Genomic DNA, 19,525 nt, shown 5'->3' with positions numbered 1-19,525 from the left:
TACCCTTTTCTCTCATAGGCTAGTATTGGAAGTACAAAGTCAGCATATTCTAACATATTCCAGCATATTCTAGTAAATTCTATCTTACAGAAGCAAAGTTCTTCATAACATATTTGCTTATCAAAAACCATCTTCCCAGCAACCAAAGTTGTCTCTCTTCATTATCTGCTTTCATGGTCAGCAGCAATTTTCCCCTTACATTACTATATTCATGTGCAGTATTCTCCTGCCACACATATCTCTGTTATGACTCCATAGCTGACATGATATTCACATTCTGTGTAATTCTTATTATTTAGCTTCTTAGTGACTCTTAACCTGTTCATAGCCTGTTAACAGTGGCCTAGCTTTGCTCATAATTCTCAGTTACTGTTGTAAAGTTATTTTATGGTTCAGGACACCATAGGAATATATGGGTGTCTCTAGCATTAGTGCTTGTTAATTTTTAGCCCGCAGTAAAAAGTTAGTGCGCCTACAGCGCGGCTTAGTAAATAGGGCCCTAAATGTTTTACTGTGGACTTGTTTGCATCTTATAAAAGCACTTTGAATATGTATGACAGTGCTTTTTAAACCTTTATTCAATAATGGCTCAGTTTTTAACACTTGAAAAAAAAAATCACATCCCCCCCCCCCCCCCCCCCCCCCAAAAAAAAGATGATGAAAGTGAAATAGTAAAACCCCATTCACCATATGTTGCTCATCTCCTTTTTCTGCCCCTACTTATCCAAAAATAAACAATAGTCAATCCCTTAGGGAATATAGGACACTCCAAACTGGATTCCACACTTCAGTGAAATTAAATATCACACCTAAACAATTAAGGAAGGGAAACAAAAGGAGAAATCAGTATAGGCTGTTCCCATAGCAGAGCCTGTTATTAGTGAGTAGCCATCACAGCAACTCACTATTATACTCTATACATCGTCTGTACTCGTTCCGGAACCTTTCCAACTTTATTTCAAAACTCTTCAAAATGAGTGTGAAAAACTTAAGTGAACATCTCTGTAACCCTCTTATGAAGGAACCCTAAAAATGAAATGCAATCAGAAATGTACAAAATCAAACATAAAAGTACAAACAGTAAAATAGCAGAGCACCAGACGTATAGGAGAGTACCAGACGGGGGCAATAACTTAACTTGAAATCTATATTTCCTCGCTTCACTACTGTCTGCTCCAAAGCCATCCAACAGGAATCCCTGTTTCAAAAAATCTTCAGGGACGCCAGTTCTGCATTCTCAACCTTTCCTTGATTCCAAAGTGTGTGTATACAGCAGCAGTGCCTTGCAAGTGCTGCTGCCAGTGAAGGACGATGGTAGAGAGGAAATGTATATATTAATGGATTTTCAGTAATGAAAGTTTAACGCTAATTAGATTGAAATTAAATGTAAGAAGTCAAAACTATTTTACATATATAATCCAGGTTCTTTCAGGTTGGTTATAGTTCACATAGTAGTATAAACTTAGAAAGGGAAAGTGGATGGGATTTGATATACTGCCTTTTTGTGGTTACGATCAAAGCAGTTTTCATATTATATACAACTACTTATTTTTGTACCACAAGCAATGGACGGTTAAGTGACTTGCCAGAGTCACAAAGAACTGCAGTGGGAATTGAACCCAGTTCCCTTGGTTCTCAGGCCTCTGCAAACCATTAGGCTACTCCTCCACTCCAATAACTTAGAACTTGAGATTTTCCCTGGTACACAATAAATTTGTTAGCTCAGGTCAGGGGCCCAGGACTGCAGTTAATCCTGGAGCTAGAAAGCAAAGTCAACTCATTCGCTCCACACTCTTCCAGAAGGGTGGAGAGATTATGTTCTAGTTCTGATCTGCACCTGTCGTCCAGGGTGGTGAGGTAGTGTTTTGTGGATACAGAGCATGTTACATTTAACTGCTTTACTGTGTCAGACCAATGGTCCATGAGGGTCATTTCTGCAAGGTATCACATGTGCAAGCATTGTATGTCAGATGTTTCCTGACTGAAAGCTTGAGAACCACTCTTTTAGAGATACAACAATCAAAATATGCTTTAACCACTCATCTCTTGATTATTATTTGTTTATTTATTAGGATTTATTTACTGCCTTTTTGAAAGAATTCACTCAAGGTGGTGTACAGTAAGAATAAATCAAACATATGCAATAGACAATCATATATCTCTTATTTGTTGAAGTGTCCCTAATGAAGTCATAGGTTGGTTGACCATTTTTGTCAGTTCACTGCTTGGGGAAGGAATGTTTCCTTCTGAGCAAAGAGAAATAATTTTGACACCTACTCCAAAATCAGAAGGAGCAGATTTAAGTTTCCTCCAGTTTTCATCCTATAGCAAGTATACCGTGGACAGCTAAGCTTGTTGAATCTTTGGTTGCAACTCAAACAATGATTTATTTGGATAAATTTCAATGTTTGCATGATACACAATATGGTTTTAGAACCATACATAGTACAGAGGCTTTGTTGATAACTTTAGTGTCAAGGGTGAAATTGTTTCTGAGTCAAAAAAATACCATTTATTCTACTCCAATTCGATGAATCCGGTGCATTTGATATTGTAGACCATGTTGCATTGCTGAGTAAGCTAGGTGACCTAGGAATTTCTGGTGCAGTTTTTAACTGGTTTCAAGGTTTGTTTGTTTTTAATAGAAGATATACAGTTAAAAAGAATAATATTTTTTTAAGTAGTTGGTCACCTAATTATGGAGTCCCGCAGGGCTTGCCTCTATCCCCAATTTTATTTAATATTTTCATCAGTTCATTGGGATCTTATTTGGTTTCTTCTCTATATGATGTTTATTCCTATGTGGGTGATATTTCATATTAGTGCCTATCATTTCTGGATTTGAAGAGGGTTATAAATTGATATTGGACTGTATAAATAAGACATGAAATTGGTTATCTAAAAATTATTTAAAGCTTAATACAGACAAAATGAAATTACTCTGTTTTTGCAATACATTACTAGATATGCCAACATTTATTATTTTAAACTCAGGAGAGATACTTAAGTTTGAAATATCTTCACGGGTATTGGGTGTAGTACTTGATACACAATTGAATATGGAATATCAGTAAAATAACCTGTGTAAAATATTTTTTTAAGTCACGTCAGTTGAGGGCAGTGCATTCTTTTTTTCGGAACAGTTTCGTGTGATAGTACAAATGGTAATTCTCTCACAGATTGTTTATTGCAGTGTTCTGTATGCTGGTATACGTAAAAAGTTGTGGAGTCAACTACAGTTGCTGCAAAGCACTGCAGCTAGATTGATATTTGGATGTAAGAAATTTAATTAGGTATGACCTATTTTAAGAGAACTTCATTGGCTACCAGTAAAAGCACAAGTGCACTTTAAAGTAGCTTGTTTAGTTTATAAGATCTTTACAGGTAGTTGCCCAGTTTCTCATAATCAGCTATTAACTTACCCTTCTAGTTCGTTCTACCTGGTTTCTCCTTTGTTAAAAATGTGCGATATAAACAAATCCATGATAGTTCATTTGCATATCAGTCTTGTAAAATGTGGAATATTATCCCTGTTTCTATTCAAATAATTCCTACCTATTTAATGTTTAGAAATGCTTTTGAAATCTTATCTGTTTGGTAAGTGTTAGGGTTCTCTCTATTAGTTTTTATTTTTCATGTAACCCACTTTGATTCCTTGGTTGATTTAAGGGGGATATAAGTTAGCAATGGAATGGAACTCTTGAAAAATTTATTGTTTTCACTAAATGGGCCTCTGCTCTATGGATCTTGAAGCACTTAAAAGACAAGGATATTCCCTTTCCAGTTAGGAATACTACCATAAGCCTAGATTCACTGAATGTATCTCATCTACAAACCATGTTTCAATCCCCGCTGGTGCACGTGTCAAAGCCAGAAGAGCTCAGAACCTTCTCAATAGCTTTTAACATGCAGAAGAATCAAAAATGCAGCTGAGGCACCATACTGTGAGGCTCACAATCTCCTTACCAGTTACTCTATACAAGTAGAGCACACGTTTTTGGAAACTATACAAAGAAACCATTTAGTTCCTCAACTCTCCTCTCCCCCCCCCCCCCCCCAATAGCTTTCTTTGGGTCAGAATTTAAAACAGGTTAGCCAACCCTGTCGCTCAACTAATCATGCCCAGAACCGGAAACTTAATGTCTCATTTTACCCTGTTTAGGCTGTCTATCCCCTTACTAGCTTTTTTGTTTGTTTGTCATAAGTCTACAAGACATAGTGTGTTTTTCTTTATGGCTTCAACATTATGAAACTCTCTCCCTTTGTCTCTTCAACAGCAACTGTCTTATTTTAAATTTAGGTCACAGTTGAAAGCATCCCATTTTACCCATGTCTTCTTGGGGTTGTAGGTCAGCAGTTAACTGAAAGACACACCAGTGCCAACATGTCTTCCTATGTCTAATTCTCTACCTTTTTCTCTTGCTATACTATCCTGTCTATAGATGGCTTTCCTTTCCTTTCTCTAATAAATTATGGTTGTCTGTGAACCGCTTTGCTGTGTTCTGTATGAAAGACAGTATATTAAATTACAATAAACCATAAACTATTGGTTCAAAATTCCGGTTAGTAAGTTTTTTTTTAATTTTAATTAAGTTCTGTAACCCACTTTGATTCCTTGCTGATATAAGTGGAATATAAATGCTGAGATTAGAATAGAGAGATTTTTAGGAACTGATGTAAATATAGTTCTCTGCCTCAGCTCTCCAGCCAGTGCAGAATAAGTGATTCATTATTCCCATAAGGAAGAGGGCTTGTTTTCAGTTTACTTACAACAAGCACTTGATTTGGTGGTGCCATTTCTGTGGAATGTACTATAGGAAGTAAGATTAATATTGGATATTAGATTATTCTGCAAATATGTGAAAGTATGGAGGTTTTTTCTTCACATACGTTTATGGTGAAGTATGACAGAAGGGGTATTTGTATTTTATCATTTATAGAGTATTATTGCTGGATGTTTTGTGAGTCGCTACAGACCAGTTGATTGTAGTGTCTGCTAAATGTAGTAAGTGAAGATGAAGAGAAACAGCAAGAGTCAGCCCAGAGCTTTGTGTGTCAGTGTGTGCTCACAAACCCCAGTACTCTGCATGAGTTTCCTGTCTTAACAGGAAGCCCACTCAGAAAGACTGGGCAGGGCCTGTAAACGTCCACTTACTGCCAGAGCTTTGACCGTCACCAGTGCACAGAGGTCCAGAGAGGGGTAGCTCTGTCTTTGAGCCCATTTATCGATGGTGTGATGACATTTGGGGTCTTGACCTATAGTTTGGAATCCACTGCTTTATGAAAACTGAACTATAATTATTTTGAGGGGTATTTTCGAAAGAAACGTCTAAGTCAGAATTTGGACGTTTTCCAAATTCCTGCCTTTGGTACACTGCCGACACGCCCCCGTGAACTTTGGTCGTCCCTGCGACGGAAAGCAGTTGAGGACGCAAAAAAAACGGCTTTCGATTAGGTCGACCTTGGGAGAAGGATGCCCATCTCCTGATTTGTGTCGGAAGATGGGCGTCCTTCCCTTTTGAAAATAAGCTAGATAATGACCTCCAGCAAACACTGTCAGGTCTGTAGTGTGATTCACAGAAGTGTACTAATGTCCAGGGTGTCCTTTGCAAATTATGATAAAACAGCAAAACCTTTCCTTGGTCCATGGTAGCCCTGCAGTTTCCTCACTGGTGAGTTAACCCATTTGGAGACATTACCACAAGTGGATTAATGTACACTGTGTCCGGAAAAAAGTGAGCCCCCTAAAATTGTATGTGCACATAGTAACATAGTAGATGACGGCAGAAAAAGACCTGCCTGGTCCATCCAGTCTGCCCAACAAGATAAACTCATATGTGTATACCTTACCTTGATTTGTACCTGCCTTTTTCAGGGCACAGACCGTACAAGTCTGCCCAGCAGTATTTCCTGCCTTCCAACCACCAGTTCCGCCTCCCATCACTCTGGCACAGTCCGTATAAGTCTGCCCTCCACTATCCTCGCCTCCCAACCACCAACCTCTCTTCCCCCACCTGCTCCGCCACCCAATTTTGGCTAAGCTTCTGAGGATCCATTCCTACTGCATAGAATTCCTTTATGCATATCCCACGCATGTTTGAATTCCGTTACCGTTTTCATCTCCACCACCTCCCGCGGGAGGGCATTCCAAGCATCCACCACCCTCTCCATGAAAAAATACTTCCTGACATTTTTTTTGAGTCTGCCCCCCTTCAATTTCATTTCATGTCCTCTCGTTCTACCGCCTTTCCATCTCCGGAAAAGATTTTTTTGCGGATTAATACCTTTCAAATATTTGAACGTCTGTATCATATCACCCCTGTTCCTCCTTTCCTCCAGGGTATACATGTTCAGGTCAGCAAGTCTCTGCTCATACGTCTTGGAACGCAAATCCCATACCATTCTCGTAGCTTTTCTTTGCACCACTTCCGTTTTTTTAACATCCTTCGCAAGGTACGGCCTCCAAAACTGAACACAATACTCCAGGTGGGGCCTCACCAACGACTTGTACAGAGGCATCAACACTTCCTTTCTTCTGCTGATCACACCTCTCTCTATACAGCCTAGCAACCTTCTCGCTACGGCCACCACCTTGTCACACTGTTTCGTCGCCTTCAGATCCTCGGATACTATCACCCCAAGATCCCTCTCCCCCTCAGTACCTATCAGACTCTCACCGCCTAACACATAAGTCTCTCGTGGGTTTCTACTCCCTAAATGCATCACTTTGCATTTCTTCGCATTGAATTTTAATTGCCAAACCTTAGACCATTATTCTAGCTTCTTCAGATCCCTTTTCATGCTTTCCACTCCCTCCCGGGTGTCCACTCTGTTGCAAATCTTAGTATCATCCGCAGATAGGCAAACTTTACCTTCTAACCCTTCGGCAATGTCACTCACAAATATATTGAACAGAATCGGCCCCAGCACCGATCCCTGAGGCACTCCACTACTCACCTTTCCCTCCTCCGAGCGAACTCCATTTACCACCACCCTCTGTCGTCTGTCCGTCAACCAGTTCCTAATCCAGTTCACCACTTCGGGACCTATCTTCAGCCCATCTAGTTTATTTAAGAGCCTCCTGTGGGGAACCGTGTCAAAAGCTTTGCTAAAATCTAAGTAGATTACGTCTATAGCACGTCGATGATTCAATTCTCCAGTTACCCAATCAAAGAATTCAATGAGATTCCTTTGGCACGATTTCCCTCTGGTAAAACCATGTTGTCTCGGATCTTGCAACTTATTGGTTTCCAGGAAATTCACTATCCTTTCCTTCAGCATGGCTTCCATTACTTTTCCAATAACCGAAGTGAGGCTTACCGGCCTGTAGTTTCCAGCTTCTTCCCTATCACCACTTTTGTGAAGAGGGACCACCTCCGCCGTTCTCCAGTCCCTCGGAACCTCTCCCGTCTCCAAGGATTTATTAAACAAATCTTTAAGAGGACCCGCCAGAACCTCTCTGAGCTCCCTCAATATTCTGGGGTGGATCCCGTCCGGTCCCATGGCTTTGTCCACCTTTAGCTTTCCAAGTTGTTGATACACATTCTCTTCCGTGAACGGTGCTATATTCATTCCATTCTCAGGTGTACTTTTGCCAGTCCCTCATGGTCCTTCTCCAGGATTTTCTTCCGTGAAAACAGAACAAAAGTATCTATTTAGCAAATTGGCTTTTTCTTCATCATTATCTACATAGCGGTTCGCTGTATCTTTTAGTCTCACAATTCCCTTTTTAGTCATTCTTCTTTCACTAATATACCTGAAGAAATTTATTTGCTTCACTGACTCCAAATTACATAAGAATCCCTCGTTTCGTTCAAGATTTTTCATTTTTACAAACATGTCACAAATCTCACTTTTTGACATGAGTTAATTATTTACTTACTTGCTGACATCATTTGTGATAGCATTGCACACTGATAAACAAAATGTCAAAAGAAGATCAAGTTTTAATTAAAGTACTCAAGAGTTGAAAATGGATACATTGCTAAAAGCCAAGCAATCTTAAAGTTTTTACATTGGTAATAACATATATTTAATGCAAGTTTATTCATTTCAAAAATCTCTCTTCAGTAGTAATAAAGCACAGCAGTCTCATCAAAAATGTATAAAACAAAAACCAACACTCATTCCCCACATATATAACATCGTTAAAATAACATTTTCAATCCTTAGGAGTCAGTCCATGGTGAAAATACTGAGGTAAACCAATCAGCACACTACAAATGTTTAAAAACAGTCCAAATTGGTCAGTTTCTTCCCATCAGTTGAAATAATCTTCACACACAGAAATCCTTCGTCAGTCCATTAGTTTGCATAAGGTTGGGCAATGGTTGCACATTCTATTATTCCTCTCTTATAGTGATTTTCCAGCCCGACACAAAGCTTGTTTCGCCCCGTAGGCGTCATCAGGAGCTGTCAGCCTGTGCATACAAAGTCATTACATTAAATTATACAATTCTTAGTTTACAATACCAGTATGTATAAATCCAATCACACTCACCAAATATCGAACAATCCGACACTCTTAGCACAGCATAGCTGAGAAGTTCAACCCATCTAATGTTCCATTGCTACATAAAGCACCTTTGCTCATGCGTGTTCCGGAACAAACTGTTTCCTGATTTTATGCAAATCTAAGCTATAGCATGGCCAATCGCTACAACAGCATCCCTGTAAGGGACTGACTCCTAAGGATTGAAAATGTTATTTTAACGATGTTATATATATGGGGAATGAGTGTTGGTTTTTGTTTTATACGTTTTTTATTAGATTGCTGTGCTTTATTACTATTGAAGAGAGATGTTTGAAATGAATAAACTTGCATTAAATATATAATGTTATTATCAATGTAAGAACTTTCTTTAAGATTGCTTGGATTTAATATTGAGGAAGTATTGTTTTATTAGATTCCTGAATAAGTATTGTTACAGTGCTAAAAGATCAGATTTAAATGTTCGGACTGTTCAGGTTGACATTAACTATGTTAGAAACTCTAACTTTTGTGTAGTGTTATTTAAAATTTGACAGCTGAGTAACATTAAGATGGATTTCTACAAAAACACACAACATTGTTTGAAATAGATGTCACTTTGTGCACGTAAAATTTGGTGCAGGTTTGCGGTTGTTATTGCAAAATGTTTAGGGGGGCTCACTTTTTTCCGGACACAGTGTATATGTGGCAGCAAGCTGAAGCACTCACTCCAATAAAATGAACAGAGACTCAGGGAATGTTCTTAAGATTGCAATGCCATCTTTCTGAAAACAAAGAGCAGTTTTAACTAAGAAAAAAATGGCAATTGCACACTGCTGCATTCATGGAAAAACATACTAACCTTTGTGCTCTGTGCTCAGCTTGTAGGTTTCATGAGCAATGTGAATCTGGGATTTTATTTATTTGGTAACTGATTTTTATATTTCTGTAGCTGAGATTGGAGATTTTGATGAAAATGTTTCTGGAGAGCACCTAGCAAACAACAAATATATACCTCAGCAAGAAACATTAGAAGACAAAATTATGGAATTTCACCGTAATCATGTGTAAGTATGCCTCCTCTGTCTCTGTGTGCTTTAGAGCTGGTTTTAATCTCAGTAACCCCATTCATCATCTGGCATTCTAATTGGGAGCACGCACGTTTATTGACAAGATGTCAGGATTAAAGGCAGAAATATATTTTTCCACACCACCCCCTCTTTCTCCATTGTGCATGTAGTTTGTGTACCTTGGTGTGCTCTAAGGTGCATGTTTTCTTGTATATCTGAACAAAAGAACTTCCTGCCTAGCTTATTTTGATGGTTTGGATGGGCAGACTGGATGAGCTATCTGGTCTTTCTGCCATCATTGTCTTTATTACTGTGTCTAACATTGCTGATGAGCATGCTCATAGGTAGGACTAGAGCATAACCACTGTAACACCCGCCTGCCAAGATGACAAAACTATATGCCCAGTCTAACAATCTTAGGGGTCCTTTTACTAAGGTGTGCTGAAAAATGGCTTGCGGTAGTGTAGGAGCGGGTTTTGGGCGCGCACAGATCCATTTTTCAGCGCGCCTGTAAAATAAAGGCCCTTTTTAAATTTTTTTGCCAAAATCAGAATTGCCACGCATCCATTTTAGGTCTGAGAGCTTACCACTAGTTATTGACCTAGCGGTAAAGTCTTACGCAGTAACCAGGCAGTAATGACCTATGCGCGTCAAATGCCATTTGGCGCCTGGCCGAATATAAATATGATTTTTCAGCCACACATATCGGACGTGTGCCAAAAATGAATTTACCACAAGAGCCACGTGTTAACTGAGCAGTAACTCCAATTTGGCGCGCGTTGAGTGCGTGTAGACGCTTACGCAGCTTAGTAAAAGGGCCCCTTATAAAATAAGTTGTTGGACTAGGAAAGAGGAGAGCAAATGACAAAACACTTTCAGGGGAACTCTGTAGATGGCGCTGAACGTTAGGCACTGCTTCCAGAGTGGAAAAGCATTATAAGGGATAAAAGGCGCCGAAACAGGGCAAAAATGGCAGATCCACACGAAAGCACACTTATATGCTGTATATAATGACCCTTACTAGGCCCTGTCAAATACAGGTTCAGAGGCCTGAAGCTGTCAGCCAGACCTAAAAATCATGCTCTCTGTGTAACCCAGAGGTTCACAAGCTCTCGTGACAGGCTTACAGCAAAGATAGCATGAAGCAATTTTCCATACAGGGTGTTTACTAAAGAATGTAGCTTAGGGGCTTTTTCTGTTATCAGAGCTGGAACATAGATAAATGATTGGTGACAAAATGGAACATGCTGATTAGGATGATGATGCTTTAGCCTTATCTAATAATCATGATCGGTGTGGTCAAAACTAATGATTATCTACATTGTGGTCAAAACTAATACAAACTGTTAGAGCTGTATATTTTTAAAAGAGTATAAAAGGTGATAGATGACAGGACAAAATTGGAGAAGTACTCAGAGATTGCACTCCTGTGTAGCTTTATTGTAATTCTCCCATGAGAAAAGAAACATAGTCTGTGTTCTTGCTTGGTAAGTAATAAAAAAGAATATTTTCTCATCTCTGCGTGGCCTTCACTTCTTCTCTCCCTAATTGTAAGAGTGTGTGGAACATTCTACTGGGTTGGGGAGGGCAGAAGATTTAACCATGCCCATTTATAGAATATCACCTAAGCCTTTCTGCAAAGGGGACGTGGCCATGGGAAAGACATTGGCGGTTCAGGGGCGTTCCCTTAAAATGCACGCAGTGTTATAGAATAGTTTGGTTCAATGCCCAGTTTGCATGCCAGGATTTACACCTGGTTTCAGTTGGGGTAAATCCTCGTGACCAAAGTTGTGTGGATTCCAGCACTTCACGCAGTTCTATAAAGGGTGCCGATCCCAGAACACCCATTATAGAATACCTTTCAGTGCCAATTTTTTTTTTCAGCATTGAATCCATGCCTTTGTGTCTCCTCCAGTTGTTAAGAACATCTTTTGGAGCTGGCTTATCTCCTTTCTGTTCCCTTTGTCTGCTGCACTTTACTACAAATTACTTAATGTTCATTATTTGATTCATTGACCAGCAGTCAGTACTCATTTATGAGTAGTATTTGTGAGTGTCAGTACACAAAAATTCTAAATCACCAAATCTAGACCATCCACACAAGCCATTTAGAACCTTTCTTAATATTTACTGTATTTTATTAGGGCTGCATTTCAATAAAATTTTTAATAGCGATTAAACGCGGGGGGGGGGGCACACATTTCCTCTCCCTCCCCACCCCCGCCACATTAGATATCATACCTTTGCTGGTGGGGATGCCAAAGCCAGTTGAAGAAATCCACTGCCAAAGTGTTCCCCTTCTACCTTGTGCTGCCTCAGGAGGGAGGAAGTCAGCGGGGGTGCCTCCAGCTGCTGATTCCGGCACTCCCAAGCATGCTCAGTTCATGCAAAAACTGAGCATGCTAGGAGAGTGCGAGCAGTGGTCCTTGCTCCTGAGGTAGTACAAGAAGGAAGGGGGTGACTCAAGCAATGGATTTCTTCAACTGATGGGGCTTCAGTTCCCCCACCAGCCATTGAACAGGTACTGTAGCTTTGGAGGGGCCTGAGCCCATTCTGTCATATGTGCCCCCCTGTGCCTTCACTCATTCTCTCCCTCTCTCATAAGTGCCCCCCTGTGCCTTCACCCATTCTCTCTCTCTTTCTCTCATACATGGCCCCCTGTGCCTTCACCCATCCCCTCTCTCATGTGCCCCCCTCTGTCTTCATCCATTCTCTCTCTCTCTCTCTCTCTCTCTCTCTCTCTCTCTCTCGTACGTGCCCCCCTGTGCCTTCACCTGTTCTTTCTCTCTCTCTCTCGCATATGTGCCCCCCTGTGCCTTCACCCATTCTCTTTCTCATTCTGTTTCTCTCATATGTGGCCCCCTGTGCCTTCACCCATTTTCTTTCCCTCATACATGCCCCCGTGCCTTTACCCCATGCATACCTCCTACCCACCCCCATCCTTCCACCCTGTCAGACTGTCATAGTAATGCTTGAATGTTTTCACTTATATACACTGTCAGCTAGCACATTTGCTTATTTCCGATCTGACGAAGAAGGGCAACCTTCGAAAGCTAATCAAGAAATGTATTAAGTTATGTCCAATAAAAAAGGTATCATCTTATTTTCTTTTTCATGTTTTATTTTGTTTGATTTCTATTGATAACCATGGGGAAAAAGAAACCCTTGGAAATGGCTTGCGCAGCAGTAACCCGGTGGTAATCAGGCATCACCACGTGCTGACTGGTTACCGCTGAGTTAGCATGGGAGCCTTATCGTCACCTCAGTGGGTGGCGGTAAGGGCTCCCCATCGCTTGGCCATGTGGTAATAGTTCTCTCACCACATGGCCATGTGTGCTGGGGGCTTTTTTTACCTGCTGTGGTAAAAGAGCCCTGGCGCGCGGGAAAAACAGCCCCTGCTGCCAGCGCAGGGCTCTTTTTCCCACAGCTTGGTAAAACGGCCCCTTAAACTCTAAACGTTATTACCAATTACCACCTTTCTATCTTAAAAAACAAAACAAAAACCTGCATACCAGCATAAGACAGTGTCCTGTATAAACACTTATAGAGGGTCATCAAACTTCACTGTCATTTATCGCCTACTCAGATTGCAATTGCTCTGACAAAATTTCCTCAAAAACAACTTAAGCATAAATGTTTATTTCAGTGTTAAAACCTCTAAAGATACAATAAATAAATAACATTATCAATGGTGCACGGTTTGGTGATAGTCACAGTTCTATTCTGGAGATTAATGCTGTGAGGAATATGGGGGTGAGAGGGAGAATGAAGGCACATGGAGGAACGAGGAGGCTCGAGAGGGAAGGAGACTGGGTAGTGAAAGGAAGGAGTCTTTTCCCCTGGGGGATTGGAGAAAAGGAAAAGACTACAATTCCCAGCAGCCCCTGAGTAGGCCCCATGGTAGAAACAGGGATTTCAATCCCCAACAGCCCCCAGAGGAGGTCAGAAGAAGGGCAAGAGAAGGGAGTTTGAAAAACCTGTCCCAGAGAGCCAGGATGAGGGAAAGAGTTCTGAACCTGCCCAATCAAGCAAATGGAGAGCAGCTGAGCAATGGTTGTGGGGAGTAACCTATGGACTGGCAAGGGGAGGAACTAGAGCAAGAGGAGCCGATGGAGATTGCTGCTCTGACTAAACTGGAAGGAAAGGAGGTGAAACAGGAGAGGGCTGCTCGGGAGGTGAACCTGGTAGAAGGAGGGAAAAGGTGGCTATCCCACGAGGGGAGCTGAGAGAACAGGTTTACCACGGAAGGGTCATGTGGGTGGTGGTCAGGGTATAATGCTGGCATGGTTGGGGAGGGACCCTTGCCACCCCCTAGGTTGATTTCTTTTAAAAGGGAGAGAGGAGGAGTGGTGGTTTTGGGCATAACTGCTTACATGAACTGCTGGGGAGAGTTTGAACCCTTTCTGGAGCTACCGTGTTTGGAGAATTACTTTGCATACCTGCTATACATGAACTGCTGAGAGTTCGAGCCCTTATTGAGCTACTTTGTTTGAAGAATTTCTTTGCAGAACTGTTGAGATTTTGGAACCTTTTGGGGTTTTTTTTTGTTTTGTTTTGAATACTATGCTGTTGAACTGCTGTGCTTCTTGAGGAATTCTGTGGTGGGAACTACCTTTGGAGGAGCAGTTGACACAAAAGGATTACAATAAAGTATGATCTGACCTTGTGGATTGCCATGTGCTCTTTAGCAGTGGATTACAGCACACAGCTCAGCTAAAGGGCTGAGGGACTCAAGAGTCTCCCGGTGCAGGAGACTTTTGCAAGAGTCTCCTGGTGGTGGAGACCTTACAATGCTTCCTGATGAATTTTGCAATACTAGAGAGTAAAAGTACATCCCATCCATTTCTCTGATTTATGTAACCAGTAAATCCCCTTTTTAAAAAATCTATCATTCTTAGAGCACCAGCAGTTGTCACGCTTGTTTACTTTGTCCATCCTAATTCCAAATTACAGATATTTTAGTGCAATAAATTTTATAGACCAGCAAGCTCCTCAAAGAAATTAGTCAGCTTCACAAATAAAGATTAAAAGCTGTGCTGTGTCACATACAACTTTTTTTCAGGTGAATACAAAAACATCAAAATTGTTAGGACCCTGTTTACAAAGGTGCGCTAGCATTTTTAGCGCGTGCTAACCATGTAGATGCCCATAATGTTCCTATGGGTGTCTACACAGCGCACGCTAAAAACGCTAGTGTGTCTTTGTAAACAGGGCCTTTAGATTTTCTTTTTTTTCTAGCTGGATAAACAAGCTCTCCGCTATTTCTTCTGTTCATCATGTGATTGCAGTGATGATCCTAGGTCAGCTGCCACCCGGGGCGGATCGCCGATGCACCCCCCCCGGGGTGCATGCTTGGATGCTGGGAGCAGCCGCACGGCTCTCGGCTCCCTCTGCCCCGGAGCAGGAAGTAACCTGTTCTGGGGCAGAGGGAGCAGGGAGCCAGCAGAGCCGACAGGCATGCGGCTGCTCTCTGCACCCATCCAGCGGCATGCACCCGGGGCAGACTGCCCCCACCGCCCCGCCCTTGGTACGCCGCCGTGTGATTGTACTTGAAGAAAGACTTACAAGGGGCATTTTTCATCTCCAGGCACACCTCTTCAGTGACGGTAGCCATGGACCACTTCACTAACTCTCTGTAAAAGATCGCCCATTGTTTGCAGTCAGTTGAGCAATCTTAAAAACTTGCAGGAACAGATGAGATTCTCCTCCGATTTCTGTTTAAAAATCTGTTACTGACCCATTAGTCTTACAGTTTTGTCAGATTGCAGCTTTCCTTGCAAGAATGTTGTTTTTTGTTTTTTTTTTTCCTTGGTGATGAGTCTGAAAATGTTGACAAGCTTTGTACTCCTTAAATATTCCTGCCAAATGAGACAGATTTTTTCCTACACTGTATAATGACATAATCATTTGTCCACTTTCAGTTAAATAACTTGCACTTGGAATTAGTCATTCTCCTCTTCCTTTCACTAGACACTTTGAGAGATGTAATTTTGAATGAGGTCTTCAATAGGTCTCACAAAAAAAGGAATCCTGAGAGCAATAAATTGTAGAATACAACATGTTCCTCATTATTTCCTTTAAATACAAAACAGTTTCTCCTCAGACTCTGTACCACTGCTTATGTGGACTGGCAAGACTCAGGGCACTGGGAGGTTGGGAAGGGGGTGTTGACGGATTGCTTTGGCTTTTTTGGTTTTTAGAAGGGTCTAGTCCTGTGATAACTAAACCAATTCTGATAACAACCTTGGCTTTGGAACCTGATTCTGTGAATGTATTTCTGATATAAAAATGTGAATTTTGGGGGTTAAAATGTTATGGTATTTCCAGACAGCTAAGGCATATGGTCTGCAAGGAGCTTTTTTTTTTTTTTTTATTCAGGCAAATCATATAATTTTTTTTAGACCCTGATCATTTAAGAAATGTTCTTGAAAGAGAAAGCCTCTTACCCTGGTGGCAGTGTCTACACCATTACCTATGTTAGGGTTGGAAGAGAAGGCATCTTGTGCTATATTGCTGAGTCGCTCTGCTGCTGTGATGTTAGACCTCTTATTGTCTTTTACTTTTGTTTAATCCTTATTGTATTTTGCTTTAAAGTTTGATGTAAGTCACATTGAACCTGAACTGGTTTGAGATATTGTGGGGTAAGTTTGTTCCAGTGGCATAGTTACGGGTGGGCCTGGATGAACTGAGGCCCACCCAGCGGTGGCACCCTACATCAACAGCTGCCCTCCGTGGCGTCCTGGCATCTGCCAGCCTGTTGCTGAACCCGTCCCTCCCTGGTGTACATTACAGGTGTCCCCAGTACCTGCAGTGATTCAATTATTGTTGCTGCGCCGGCCCTGCAGGCTTCCATTGGCTGGATCCCGCCAGACAGGAAATGATGAAAGTGATGGCGGGACCAGGCCGATGGAAGCCTGCAGGGCCGGCGCATACAGCAATAATTTAATCACTGCAGGTACCAGGGACACCTGTAAGGTACACCAGGAAGGGACAGGGTTCAGCGACAGGTGGGCAGATGCTGGGATGCCGCAGAGGAGGAGAGATGATGATGTGGGGTAGGAAAAAAATCAATAATTTTTTTTTATATCTCGGGGGGGGGGGGGGGGGCTGTGAAGGGCCCATCTAAGTTAGCTCTGGGCCCATCCAAAATACTGGGTCTGGCTACGCCACTGGTTTGTTCCTTGATTCTAGGGGTTCTTCCTAGATTTCAAATTGGCATCCTCTTTTCTGTCTGGATCATAGAGGTTGTGGATTATTTCTTTCTGCTAATTTTGCTTTGTGATACTGACAATGTATCAGTACTACTATATTATTTCCTTGACTTTTTTTCTGTACGAGCTCTAGCTTTCTGTTTCAAGTTTATGTTTGAGGTTAAGTAAAACAAAATTCATAAAAAAAATATACTTAAAAAAATGTTCTGCTCCGTCTCTACCCTTCCAGCAGTACAAACATCCCTCCTCCTCTTTCATCCACAGCTCTTCTTTTGTTCCTTTACTACTATTGCTGGGCATACAAGGAAAGGAAAGGAGAGAAAGAGGGGCACATTGGGCAGGGACAAGTGTCAACAGAAGAAATAAAAGTCATTTTTTAACTTTTTTCCTGTTCACACTTAACATTGCCAAGTAGCTCCCTCCCTTCCGTATTTATTCTCCAATTTTGAACGGAAATAGTAAAACATGTTGTAATTAATTTATTTTATTTCCATGAGAAATTATGTGAAGGGAATAGAACCCCCCCCCCCCAAAAAAAAAAAAAAAAAACTAGACACCTTTAACTATGCTTATGTGTCAGACTATTAAATATATTTTCTCCAGGTCACCTTTCATCTGTTCATCTGGTAGCAGCTGAAGCTTTTTCTGGAGGCTTCTCACTCTGCTGTACACAAAGATACTAGACTCAGTGCGGCCAAAGCTTCATGGTAACAGCTGAAGTGATGAAACAGTGCTTTCTTCTGACCACAGTAGAGGCTAGAAAAGGTGCCACAGTAGAGGAAGCCTAAGGTGCTTCCTCGTGACATCACTTGTACACCAAAAGAAGCCACTGTTTGCATTATTTCAGCTGCTACTATGGAGTCTTGGTCATGACTGCATTGAGTCACAGCCACCACACCAAGCAGGCCAGTATGTCTGCTTGCTCATTTTGGCCTAACAATTGTAGTTTGGGGACATCTGCTCTACAGATGAATATGTAGTGCATTTCAAAAATAAAGCATTGTACATGTTTATTCACCCCAGGCACTCAGTATAGATTTTCTGCCACCTAAATTCATTGCCTGTATAAATTTTACTTAATTAAAGAGGTGCTCTGGGGGGAGGGGGGGGGATTAAAGTTTTTCAAAAGTTATGCATGAGGCTGGCTTTGCAGTTCACACTTGCAACTTTTGCAGCAGATAATGATGTGCACATATATTCAGCTGCATAGTAATACAGGGGCCCTTTTACTAAGGTGCGCTAAAAAGTGGCCTGCGCTGGTGTAGACGCGTTTATTGGACACGCGCAGGTCAATTTTTCAGCACACCTGCAAAAAAAAAAGGCCCTTTTTTTGGCCGAAAATGGACATGTGGCATAATGAAAATTGGTGCGCATCCATTTTTGGCCTGAGACCTTACCGCCACCCATTCACTTAGCGGTAAGGTGTCACACGTTAACCGGGCGGTAATTGTCAGCTTGTGTACAATGCCGATTACCGCCTGGTTAGCGCTGCATGCCAGAAATTTTCCGGGGCGCGTAGCAGGAACACGTAAAAAATGAAATTACTGCCCGGGCCATGCAGTAGCCGGGCGGTAGTTCCGAATTGGCACGGGCGCAGCTTAGTAAAACAGCCCCATAGTCTTCAAAGTCAGCTTGTATGTAACACAGTGATTGATGGCAGATAAAGACCAGTATGGTTCATCGGGTCTGCCCCTTAAGGTGGCTAGAGTCATACTTGCTGCTTCATGCAAGTTACCCTTCTGTGCCATTATTGAAATGTGAAAGTCATTTACATTTTGCTTTGATTCCACCTTCTTGCTGTGTAGGTTAGGGGCGTAGCTAGGTGAGGCCACGGGGGCATGGGCCCCCACGGATTTAGCCCTGGCCCCCCCTGTTTTCACCCCCGCCCTGCCGACCCTCCCCCGCCACATTCGACTCCCGCTGCCACCATCAGATACCTTTGCTGGCGGGGGTCCCCAACCCCCGCCAGCTGAAGTCCTCTTCAGCGCTGGTCTCCAGCGCGTTGCTGATCTGGATTCTGTTTCTGTGAGTCCTGACGTCCTACGTGCAGGATGTCAGGACTCATAGAAACAGAATCCAGATCAGTGAACACGCTGTACTCTGAGACTGGCGCTGAAGGGGGCTGGCGGGGGTTGGGGACCCCAGCCAGCAAAGGTACCTGGCGGTGACGGCAGCGGGAGGGGGAGGGGCGGCGGCGCCGGGGGGGCTGTTAAAATGTGCCCCCTCACCTTGGGCTCTGGACCCCCTCCCACCGAAGTCTGGCTACGCCCCTATTGTAGATATGTCTTATGCTTGAAAATTGGCTGGTTTTATGCATGCTTGAAATTACATGCATAACCCTTCAGATAAGTGCACTCCTGAAAAGACACCCTGATGTGTTCAAATGGTATTAATGGTTTTCAGTATCACAGTGAAGAATACTGCTGAGTCTATGGAAAGCTGTTGCAAAACATGCATCCTAGTAATTGTAGGTAGTAACCAGTGTGGTTGAGAATAAGGACATAGGAAAGAATCCATAGTGCAGAATATATGGGTTGTTTTTTTTTACGTTGATAGCTTTAACAGGTAAAACAATGTTGCCCTAAGCTTTACTTGCAGCATTAACTATAACTGTGCATAAAGTTAAATCCACGGTGGAGCTACTCAGCAGGTCGGACAGTCAATGCAGTTACACCAGGCCAGGGTTCAAACAGTAAAGGAGGCCCCACCAAGTTTGGCCATCTTAACAGGCTCAAATTAACAGAGCCCAGGCCCTCTGTCTTATGCAAGTCCCC

General features: G+C 42.1%; 1 protein-coding gene across 1 annotated transcript in view; it reads left to right on the top strand.

The window, feature by feature from the left end:
- The window catches only part of FARP1 (FERM, ARH/RhoGEF and pleckstrin domain protein 1), a 424,664-nt gene that overhangs the window by 205,950 nt on the left and 199,189 nt on the right, over window positions 1-19,525 (top strand). The window contains 1 exon segment of the mRNA XM_030201356.1: window positions 9,423-9,537. Within this exon segment, the coding sequence (XP_030057216.1) occupies window positions 9,423-9,537 (115 nt within the window).

The sequence above is a fragment of the Microcaecilia unicolor genome, chromosome 4, assembly GCF_901765095.1.
Source record: "Microcaecilia unicolor chromosome 4, aMicUni1.1, whole genome shotgun sequence".
NCBI lineage: Eukaryota > Metazoa > Chordata > Amphibia > Gymnophiona > Siphonopidae > Microcaecilia > Microcaecilia unicolor.
This window is presented reverse-complemented; position numbering and strand designations above follow the sequence as displayed.